General features: G+C 39.0%; 1 protein-coding gene across 1 annotated transcript; it reads left to right on the top strand.

Moving 5' to 3' along the window:
- Window positions 1-8,834: 8,834 nt before the first annotated feature.
- On the top strand, window positions 8,835-11,002 carry LOC118814081 (probable G-protein coupled receptor 139). The gene is made up of 2 exons (XM_036579743.1): window positions 8,835-8,961; window positions 10,065-11,002. Exons 1-2 carry the CDS (start codon window positions 8,874-8,876, stop codon window positions 11,000-11,002), a joined length of 1,026 nt encoding a protein of 341 aa, XP_036435636.1. The 5' UTR covers window positions 8,835-8,873.
- The last annotated feature ends 1,372 nt before the right edge of the window (window positions 11,003-12,374 follow it).

Here is a 12,374-nt window from a genome sequence, read left to right as displayed (position 1 = left end):
CAGTTGGTAAATTCATAGCACGCCACGGTGCTTTTGTCTATTTTTATGGACAACAGGGTTTAATGCAGTGTCAGAAACAACAAAAGAAAGTCTTACAACGTAATGCGGTTTGAAACAAGTGTATACCCTGCTGAAAAAAATGAAAAGAGGACAGACTAGCTTGCTTTCCATACTGGTCTAAGCTGGTTTATGCTGGTCTGGTGTTAGTTTTGCTGGTCACCCAGCATGGTCTTACAGCATACCAGCATCCAAAACACAACATATTATGCTGGTTTTGCTGGTGACTAGCCATGCTAGTCTATGTTGGGGTTCCTGGCAGGGTAATGACTGAAAAATGCATATTTCACAATGCTAATTGGCCCAAGCTTACATTATTAGCTATGTCAGATTCTGGCCCCAGTGAAAACTAAAGAGTCTGGACACTAAACATTTATGGGCATAGTTTAGGGTTTAAAACCTGGTCTAGCTTTAGTCTTTTCAACTTCTCAGCCAGTTCTAAGGTCCTTTTAAGAGGTGCTGTGAGGGGACTAGCTATGGGCTTGGGAATGGTCATGTCGTGCTGCATTATGGGATCGTTCCACCATATTGGCAGGGTGCGTTCTTTGTTTACACGTTGCAAATACTCGATAGCTGTTTATTGGAGTTTTTAGGCTTGTCATGCTTCATATTGAATCAAATGAAAGGGGAGCATATCTGAACCAACTCCAAAGGGATGTCAAACAACTACACAATAATAAAATCAGCATTATTGATGGTCTGAATCCACACAAACCCCCACGCAAAGAGTAAAGTAATGAATGGAGCTGGTGTGAAGCTTAAGTGTTCTTTTAAATAATTGATTAATTGATTAATTGAGTAACTCAAAGCCCACGTACATTTCAAAAACGTTTATTTCCTTCAGCCACTGGCAGATTTAACTCTGTTACTTCCATATTTCACTCAGCTACTGGCATATTTAATGTTATTCACTCAGGCACAGGTATATTTAACCAGAGATGATTAATATAATATTTGATTTAACTGAGTTACTGGCGTATTTTACTCAGCTTTTGCATATTCCTATGTATATAGCTTTTTTAGCAAACACTGCTTGCCTTGCTAGTTGGTGAACGAATGACACTATTGCTGTGCATTATAATATTAACCCCCACAAAATCCACATTATATCACACAAATCTTACATTTATACTGAAACGGCAGTCTCTAAAGTCTTTAAGAGAAATGGTTAAACACATGCTAATTGTCTGACACCTCTGCTAGAAAAAAATAGCATAGATCAGCTGGCTGGTGACAAACGAAACCAGCACCAGACCAGCATAAACCAGCATGGAATTCCTCTACTGACATAGAGCCCAGACACAGCATAACCTACTTCATCTCTAACCCTTTAGCTGGAAAACAACCTGTTTTAAAAAGTAAAAGATTGTTTGTTAATCAGTAGTGGTAGTAATACATCACTGCAAAGCTGAGATTAGCTTGTTCGCCAGCTTCTTATTGCAATTTTCCATTGCACCTTAAATGGTGCAGCAGTTACATTCTGGTGCCTACAAGGTGTTTGTAAAGAGTAGCTGATTCCAAATGTGATAAATCCACTAAATGATGCCTAAAGCTTTATTTTATTAAATCAATATGATTAGAATATAAAATGAGCTTGAGCTTAATGTTTATCAGCATTCTCACTGTGAAGCTTACTTTGTGCTGTGTCTACTAGAGCTGCATCTGAACAGCTGATTGTATCTTCCTTTTCCATCTGCTTTCCTTAATTGCTCTGATCTGTGATCTGGTAGTCATGTAGATGCACATGCTAGTCATCTCTGCAAATGTATTTTAGTGAGTCCATGGTCTTCAAATCAGGTCAAATATAGGAAAGCAGGTAGAAAATGAGCATTCTTTCAGTTATTCTTAACCAGCCTCACCCTGACTAAGCCTGCCACAATGGTGGATTACTCATAAAACATTATGACTAGGGCCGCTTTAACCTGCTCGCGGGCCCTATGGGTGTAGTTACATACAGCATCCAAAAACTCAAAACCTTCGTTTTAATGAAGATGCAGACACTCCCACCAACTTCCAGTACTGTCAATCATCATCTTTCTATTACTGCACAAACTTAAGCGAACCCAAAGTTAGCTTCTTATCTGCCAGGTTCCTTTTCAAATTTTCCGTTCCACCTTAAATGGTGCTGCAGTTGCATTCTGATGCCTAAGACTGCTGCACCATTTAAGGTGGAATGGAAAATTTTAATAAGAAGCTAGCAAATAGGAAGCCAGTTTCAGCCTCACCAAACTTAAAACCAGGACCAAACCTGGTTTGAGATGAACTTCAACTTGAGCTTATATGTGCTTATATCCGCCCAATCCAATCTGTTGCGCAACACTTTTCCAGTGGTGTGTTGTAGTTTACTCTGTAAAACCATCAACATCACCAAAACAACCAAGGTCTGTGGCAAGCCATAGTCTCTACATATACTTCTGGGTAGGCCTGTGAAAAAGTGGGAAGACCAACTTGGTAGACACAATTTCCAAATGCACAGACCCAAAGAAGACAACATGAGATAAAGTCAGACACATAAGATGTACAAAGATAAGGAAAAAAAAAACACAGAGCAAACTTAAAAACCTAAACCTAATCATTGCACATAAAGCGTACTGCTATGGCGCACAGAAAAAATGTTAACGGCCAATTCTTGTCCTACCATTGATGCACTGAATAACACTAGATGTTTGCAATGACATTTTCACAAAGCCCATTTCAGCCATGCTACTAAAAGTATATACCAAATTCATAGAAAACTCACGACAACGACGATAGAAAACGACGTATTCTATCAGATGGAATCTCACATTTAACCATATTCTGTTACATCTTTTAACCAAAGCTGCAGTTTCAGATTCAAACACTGGCGCACTGACAATAAACTGAGCTTGAGGCAATGGCAGATAGTGACAGCTGCTGTGCAGTGATTGGAGGTCTTAGAAAAGAAGGCCGAGCTTGGCAGAGAACTCACAGAAAACAAATCAAAATACATTATCTTAAAAAGTCAACTTAATAAATATTCTTTCCACATCTGATGGTAGGCCTGTTATCAATCAGGGTAAGGAAAAAAAGGCCAATCAGAGACCCTGAATTGCTCAGGGCCCTTGGGCTTAAGCCCAGGTAAGCCCCTGCATTAAATCGGCCCTGGTTATGACATCACGTTCCTAAGCCTTCTTTAATTGGACTCCCACCACCCCAAGATAAGTGAGACATTCAGACAAGAAAACTTTCAGTGGTTAAGCTACAAATTCACCTCAGTCTCCATTGTGGGTCTTTAATGTGAGTGAATGTTTGTGGTGAGAGGCCCTGAGAATTCCCTCTTCTGTGCTACAGCTAACCGGCCGGCTTCCCTAGAGACTCAGCCACTTTAGCACGTGGAGCGAGGTGGCGTGTCAGCTGACCCGCGGCGTTCTGCTGCACGAGCTTCTGCAGCGCGCGTAACCTGCACAGAATACCAATGCGTCAACCTCAGTTACCTTAGCAACTGCCCCGTGTCTCTCCAGCTGTCTCCTGTGTGCTACTATACTCATAAACGTAACTACTGTAGAGACTATAATGTCACTGTAGACTGAAAAGTTATCACTGGTGGGTTTTTAACCTTATAGTAGGCATTAATAGACCTAATCAGAATGTCGTAGTGGTAAATACAAACAAAACAGACTGAACCAAAATATGCTAAACAATGTTTTTTTGACATTACATTTGACATGACAACCTCAAACACAATGATATGTGTTTGAGGCTGTAATGTCAAATGTTTTGGGGGAAAACAGGGTCCGTATGCCTTTAAGTGCGGAGGTGCCCCATTTTTTTATGCTGCTGCTGAGAGAGAAAAAGTCTGTTGGGAAAACTGCTTTTAGCTTTCTGCTTTGTCCACCCCACGGCTCCCCCAATTCCCCTTGTTTTATGTTAAGTTTCACTTCATTTAAACTGTGAATAAATGCCACTGCGTTTTGGAGCTCCACCGTGCTTCAGTGTGATTTTGCTGCAATGGACAAGCTCGCTATAGTGACTTGGAATTACCTCAGAGCAGCTAGCCTTGACTCTGAGACCTTTTTAGAGTAAAACAGTTCCCCGCATCCCCGTCTACGGCCAGCAAACAGGATCAGACAACAAGCTAATGCGTACCCATTTTCCCCCCCCCGTTTTCCAGCTTTGAAAAGCTGATAGAGCTGCTAAAAGTAATTTAAAACGCAGCAAATGCATCGTTAGCTTGGCGCTAACAACTATTAGCATTATCATAGCTGAAAAAAAAATAAAGGTTACTTACAATGTTACTGTTTTTGTGATTAAACACTGCAGTGAATATGAATGTCTGTTGCATGTTCATTATAAAATGACAAAAACTAACCCCAGTTACTCGTGAAGAATCATATTGGAGTGGAAAGGTAAGTTTAAAACAGAGTTTAACAGCCCCAGAACAGTTTTAATAGCACACAGGTTTAGAATCAAAAAGGACGACATTAGGAGATATAGTTCACCAGTATTTAACAACGAGGTACATACTAACTCATGTTTAGGTGTTTTATCACATGATCACTGAAAAGACTGTTTTCTCCAGTACTTTGGTAAAGTAACTCTCAAATAAGTGCCAGTATTGGTACAAAAACTTGTTGTAGCACAGCAGCGCAACCAGCTATCCACGTTTTTTGTTGTTGTGACGTCACGCTGATTTATCCTATAGATGGAGCAGCTTATCAGTGATTAATGGCCTGTTACTCTGAGAGCAGGATCATTTATCAGTGAATATGCATGGCTCATAAATGGTCTCACCGTCTAGGATGGGTGTGCTCATGGGAAATACCCACTGGTCAGGAGCGCACTCTTCCTCTCAGCAAACTAGGTCATACACCACAGGCTTTCAACAGGCATGCAGGTCCACTATTTTTGGGTTAGATTTATTACTAAGAAATCAGTGCAAAGAGGACCTGGCCTTCAAACGATTTTGTGAATTCGAAGAACGCCATCTGCTGGCCGCATCCGTAGATGGTAAACCAGGGTGCAGTTTTAAAATCAAGGTTCCTAAATGGTCCTTGGTGTGAACATACGGTTCTAAAACCTTTCCATTATGTGGAGGTTCTTTAAGACGAGACACTGTAGGTAAATAGCCATTTTTTTTAAATAACACACATCACAGTGAATCTTTGCCAGTTGATTATTAATATTCTCATATATTTTTCTTGCATTTGAATTTCAAAAAATTCAGCTAGATATGCAAATGAGATGTTACATAATCAAATCTGCATAGATTTGTATATTGTTAGAAAAAAAGCATTTGGACGGTGATAGAATCTGTTTTATTTTTCTTGTTTTATTGTTTAATCAGGAAAACCATACACTGTTATCATAACACATTTTCTCAGGTCATTTTGTAGTATTTAATCTAGCATAAAATAGCTATTAGTTGTATATCACAAACCTCTTCTGTAATGTCCTTCAGAACAGGAATAAACAAGTAAAAATTCATAAATTGTAGTATTCTAGAAACAGATTTTTTTTTTTAATGTAAAGAAAAGCTGATTTTGAGAGAAGTGATTTTAAGAATCAGCCTCATAGCTGCATTATCCTGTGAGATCTCAGAAAACATGAGGAAATACACATATATGGGTATTCTAGTTTTTTGGGGGGTGGTGTGAATATATATGTATTTATATACATATGAGTATTTTTATAACTGCTGATCTCCTGGGATTTTTATAATCAACAGTCTCTAAAGTTTACTCAGAATGATGCAATAAAGAAAAAACAAATAGTGAGCAGCAGTTCTGCAGGCCGAAATGCATTGTTGATGAGAGGTCAACAGAGAATGGCCAAAATGGTTTGAGCTGACAGAAAGGCTACGGTAACACAGTGAGCAGAAAAGCATCTCAGTATGCACAACACATTGAACCTTGAGGCGGGTGGGCTACAACAGCAGAAGACCATGCCGGGTTCCACTTCCATCAGTCAAGAACAGAAAGCTGAGGCATAGGGGGCCTAGGCTCACCAAAACTGGACAGCTGAAGACCGGAAAAACGTAGCCTGGTCTGATGAATCTCGATTTCTGCTGAGGCACACAGACGGTAGGATTAGAATTTGTTTCATGCTTTGCATGCTTTAACAGCATGAATCCATTGACCCAACCTGCCTTGTGTTAACAGTCCAGGCTGGTGGAGGTGGTGTAATGGTGTGCATCCCTTTATGGCCACAATTTACCCACCTGGCTGCTACTGGCTACTTCCAGCATGATAATGCACTGTCCAGTTTTGAAAAAGTAGCATATTCTTAACACTAATAGTCAATATATAACACTTACCTGTTATATACCTATGTCAGGTGCTATAAGCATTTAACCAAAGTTGAAATGAAACCAATGTAGGGAGCCAAAAGTGTCTTTTTGCTTTTTCATTTCAAAGAACACTTTTTGGCACGCTTAACGAACGTAGACAGCTCTTGTAGTTTTATAGTAGCACAATAAAACCCATATATTATCTCATTTGTTAGACTATCATATTCAGTATAGTAGAACTAGAGGTCCAACATAAAAGACTGAATATACCAAATCAGCTTGGTGAACATGCAACAAAAAGAATGTGTTTTAGATGTACATCAAATGTAACCTACAGTAATGGTATTTGATTAGATCCGTGGCTTCCTATGCCTGAGGCGGTCCAAACTCTAATCTCTTTTCATGGTCAGGAATCTCTGACGCTGCGGATTACAAGCAAAACCATTCCAAGAGTCAGTGTTTCCTCAATGGCTAAGCTTCTTAGGAGCCCCAGAAGAGTAGTGCCAGAAAGGATCTTCACTCTGAGATTAGCGTCTGTGCCCACCTTCACTATAAAACCTCGACAACAGTTCTCACCCAGGCTGTCTGAAAGGCATAACACTGCCAAGGCCATAATACATAATTTAAAGAGATTTAGAATTTAGTTAAAGGCCCCATATCTGACATTTCTCTTATTCCACTTATAATGTTTGTGTGATTTTATATACCAGAAACAATTAAACTCAATTTATTTTTGCATGAAGAGTTTCATTTCAAAATGCTGAATATCCATTTGTAACAGGTTTAGATACAAGCTTCTAAACAGAATAACAGCTGACATATAATGGAAAACACATTTTATTTCTTTAATAAAAGTAGCATTAATCATAGTATAGCAATGGTATTTCTTCCATGTGTAAAGCTTGTGTGTGGCAGCATGTTTTACACCACTCTAGCCGACATGCAGCATTGCACATAGTGGTCTTAGACTTCAGGGCAGCTGCTTGGCCATGAGAGCCCACTGTATGAACGACGCACAATTCTTGTGCTGATGTTGCTTTCAGAGGCAGTTTGAAACTCTGTAGTAAGTGATGCAACAGAAGATCATCAGCACTTTGATGGCCCATTCTTTAAGTCTGCATGGTCTACTGCTTCTTGGCTGAGCTGTTGTTGCTCCTGGACACTTCCATTTCACAATAATAACACTTACAGTTGGCCAGGACAGATCTAGCAGGGCACAAATTTCATAACCTGAACTGAAATCCTATGACAGCACCATGTTTAAAGTCATTGAGCTTTTTAGTACAATTCATTTTACTGCCAATGTTTGTCTATGGAGGTTGCACAGCTATATGCTTGATTTTGTACGCCTGTTAACAAAGGATGTGGCTGAAATAACTCAACAATTAAGGGAGCGTTTGTCCATCTAGTGTATGTAAATGAACTCTGTTCTGATTGGCTGTCTTGTATTCTGCCACAGCAAAGAAAAAAACAAGCAGGATTGCAACATTCCTTACAACTTCAGCACAAATGGGATACATGTATATACATATAAACTGAGGAGTGAATAATGTGTTTTGAAACTTTAGCAATATTTGCACAGTACATCAAACTTATATTTCTAAAAAGGTAGGAAAATTCAGTTTTCCATGATATTTTTAGAATTGTTATTAGATTTATATTTTTCCTTCCTTTTTTCAGTGCTTTTATCTTTTCTATATTCTATTTTCTTCTCTTATGCTGGCTTTTGTTAGCCTTCCTCATTTTAAAGCACTTTAATGTATGAAAGATGCTATTTAAATGGAGTTTATTATTGTTAACATCATTCATTTTGGAACTGTATTCAAAGCATTATGTCCTTATGTGAACCATACAAATTCAATAAACAACTGAGAAAAGTAACAAGTATTATGTACCTCTAATTAAGCTACAAAACATATTAGAAATTTGTCCATAATGTCTCAGTGATCATATCTTGAGGCAGATAACTTGGAAAAAATGACTAGTACATAATTAACTAGTGCCATAATTAAAATAGAATAAAACATCTAAATAAAATACTGTAGAGGCCAGAGACCACTTTTATTTAATTAAAATAAAGTTAAATCGGCCATTAATTATTATTAAAGTTTTTTTGTTTTTTAGGAGATATGTCTGAGAATATTATTATTATTATTATTAAAAATAACAACATAATAAATTATAGGCTATAGGCTAATATAGGTATGATAACTGATGGCCAACTTTTAAGTGGTTGTCTGCATTACTGTCTGGAACAAAAACAGCATGATCTTTTGTCTAGATGAGTTTCAGCCATTAATAAGCTGATCCATAAGCTGGTATCAAAAACAACTTGAATATTATATTTGCCGTCTAGCCCGTGTCTGACATTTCATTATCTCCAGTCAGGTCAATAAAACTACTCAGTAGGCGCTTCAATAATTGACAGGGTTGATAAACAGCCACGAGTATTAGTTTCCATGACCACAAATTCCCTATGGTTCCATATAGGGGCTGGACACACAAACACCTCTCTGTGTCCACTCTCCACTTGTGGCATGCTGTCTCTTTCAACTGAAAGTAGGGATGCATGAGGGGAGATATGGCAGCTCAGGAGCACTGGATGATACATCTGCAGAGGGTCTACTACCCTGTACTCGCAGCTATTGGAATCCCCTGTGAGTATTTATCTACACATACACTGACCTACACATGCACTTTCAGAATTTTACTTTGGTTTCCTAAAGAATTTTTTAATTATTATATTTTTAAAAGGGAATTCTACGCATCTTTCAAAATTCCACAAAAATGTAAAAAATGCAAATTTCAATCAGTCATTTAGAATGGTTTGATGTGAAACGGTTCATTGTAGAGACTTACCGACTCTGATTTCTTTATGGCGGTGGTGATAGGAACCAGGAGGTCATGATGTTTGTAACATTTTATTTACTCTCTAAAATAGCCAGTGGCCCTACATGTGTCTTCTGAGGTTTTTTAAAGTAATGCTAATTATAGTGGGAAATGCAAATGTTTTGGGCACTATCCTGCCTTACAACTCCCTGCATGTACCTCTTCACAGTAAGCAGCTTTTAAACATGGTTTAGGCCAAAAGCTTCTCAAAACTGCCAAGAAACAGTGTCTCAGACATCAGGCAACATATTCATAACCAGTTCTTGTAATAAGTTTCTGTGAGGGAGCTTTTAGAGGCATTAAAGGTTTCAGACGTCTGGTTCCCATCACCACCACTGTGAACAATTCTGACTCGGTAAGTTTCTCTAAAACAGAGCATTTCACATCAAACCACTCTGAATGACTTGTTTTTATCTTAACCCTTTACTTGGGTACTTCAGGGTAAACCAGTTCAAATGATCATTTGGAGAAAAATTTAATTTACAGAATTTTTCCCTTACCCCAAATGTATTCAAGCTGCCAAGACATGTTTGGTGTCCAAAGCTAGCCTTTTTAGCTTCTACATAAGCAAGCCAGTTTTCATTCAAAAACTAATGACCTTTAAGCTTCCATTATCTGTTAGCTACATTAGCCTTGTCGCTAGAGTGCAAAACTAAAGAAGCAATCTTCAGACACCAAACATGTCTTGGCTGGTGGACTACATTTGAGGTAAGTAGAAGATTGTGTACGTGTGATTTGTTTTGCTGAAACTGTCATTCCATAAACTATGTAAAATATGCATGCTAATGTAATGTAATATATGTACGTATGATAAATTCAAACACAAAAGTCTCAAATCAATTGATGAATTTTGATGTGCTTTGGCCCGTAGCTAACATTGCGTCTTTCCTGATCTTCTGGAGACGCAAATGCATGCTCTCCAAATCCAGCGCCCTCTACCTGATGGCCATCGCTGTTGCGGACACGGCCGTCCTGCTGTTCATTGTGGTTTTGGAACTCATTGTCAAATACTACACAGTAGAGCCCTTCTGGTTTCGAGACCCTTGGTGCAGCATGCGAGACGTCTTCAACTACGGGGCCTACAACGTCTCCACCTGGCTGGTGGTGGTCTTCACTGCTGAACGCTTCCTGGCCATTACCACGTGGAGCTTAAAGAACCGGATTTGCAACCCTCGCTGTGCGCTAAGGGTCATCGGTGTCGTCTTTGTGGTGGGTCATTTGCTGGCCGTGCCCTACTACTGGGCTTACGTATCAATCTACAGCCAGGACGCCCAGCACTGGCTCTGCATCTACCGGCCAGATTCTCCCCTTGAGTACGCCCTCACCATGGTGAGCCTCCAGACGACTCTTTCCCATATCTTGCCCTTCATCTTCATTGCCGTCCTCAATGGCCTCACCCTGCGCCAGATATCCCTCAGCAATCGGGTGCATGCAGCTGCAGAAGTGTGTAAATCAACCTCCGGCCATAAGGTTGCACCACTGCTACGTTCACGAAAGAGGAAGTCGGCGGTGCTTCTGGTGACCGTGTCCATGACTTTTGTGCTGCTGTCCACCACACGTTCCATCACACAGCTCATCCTTCGTACCAAGGGTCTGCACGTGGATCGCGATGACTACAGTCTGGACATAAACGTGGCAGCAGATATCGGCACCATGCTTAGCCTTAGCAATGCAGCTGTGAACATGTACCTGTATGCATGCACACAGACCAAGTTCAGACAGGAATTTATAGCTTGTGTCAAACATTGTCTATGGAGAGGCTGCCTGGTCAGAAACAGTCCATCGTCATGTACGCCTGGACACGCATGAGAAAGCCTCATACCTGAAGAGTATTAATGTTATTTACAAAACAAGGTGCAGTATAGTTTGTAGGTAATACAGATCCCACTTATTGTATTTATATTCATTTCTTATTCTTTTTGTCAAGTTTTAGTGGCTTTAATTCTTTCAGTTTTAACTATAACTGTCATGTTGTGAAACTACTGCACTTTCTCCATCTTTACAGATCTGTAAAAAGGATTTTTTCTTTTGCCTTTTTTTCTCCATAAAACAGTCTAAAAAGACAAAAGATGTAAGCAAAGTCATTCTAAGTGGTTTGATGTGAAATGCGTCGTTCTAGAGAAACTTACCATAACAGAATTCTTCACAGTGTTGATCACAGGAACCAAACGGCTTTTCGCTTAATGCCTCTAAAAGCTGCCTAACAGAATTTTTTTATATATTATTATATTTTATATATAGTTCTGAGAAAAGGTGTTGATCTAAAACATGCTTTTGTAAAATACGTTCATATATTTTACCATCATCAGGGTTACATAAAAACTCAGAAGACGTGTGTACGTTCACTGGTGGTTTTGGAGAGTAAATAAAATGGCGAAGTTTGCATTGTAGGATTCACAACACCTGGTTCCTATCACTATCACTGTAAAGGTTCTCTACAGTTAACCACTTCAAATCAAACCACTCTGTTTCTGTTTACATCTCAAAAACTAGGTTATGCTAAGCATTTTGGAAGACAAAATGAAAGTAACCACTGAATAGAGGTCAATGAGGTCAATGAACAACAGCAACAAAAACACATGTATACATGTACAAATATGTAATAATTATGTGCATAAATGTAATAAATGTGCAAATATGTTCACACTTATCAAATGTTCTTTCAATTCAATTCTGGTTCAACACAGCCTTTATTAAGGTTTCCATTATCTTCATTTATACTTTTAGTTCAAGTTTGCTGCACTTTGGTGCTCAGTTTTCACATCATGTGAGAAACTACCAACATTCACTGGCCCTTATTCACCACAGCTGCAAGTTTGATCGTACACATACGCCAAAGAGTAAACTGAAGGATAATGAAAGTCTGCGTATGGTCTAATCTGATCATAAAATGAGTGCACAATGGCCAGTGTACTTCCAAAGTAACTATGTGCTCCATCTCCTCTCCACTATTTTACTTGTCTTTTTCAATTTTGGTCGTTAAAGACACACTCGTGACCACAAACCACATGCTGCTCAGACACAGAACAGCAATTTGCTACATGTTTACAAATTGATCAGGTATTTCGCTCCACATCTACAGCAGGCTTTGTTATGAGACATGACTCCTTGTAAAATTCAAGCCAAACAAAAAACATTTAGATGTTTTTACTGATATTCATAATACTTTAAAATTAAATGT

Source organism: Colossoma macropomum, unplaced genomic scaffold (genome assembly GCF_904425465.1).
Source record: "Colossoma macropomum unplaced genomic scaffold, Colossoma_macropomum, whole genome shotgun sequence".
In the NCBI taxonomy this organism is placed as follows: domain Eukaryota; kingdom Metazoa; phylum Chordata; class Actinopteri; order Characiformes; family Serrasalmidae; genus Colossoma; species Colossoma macropomum.
Note: the sequence above shows the minus strand (reverse complement) of the source record. Positions and strands in the feature narration are given on the sequence as shown.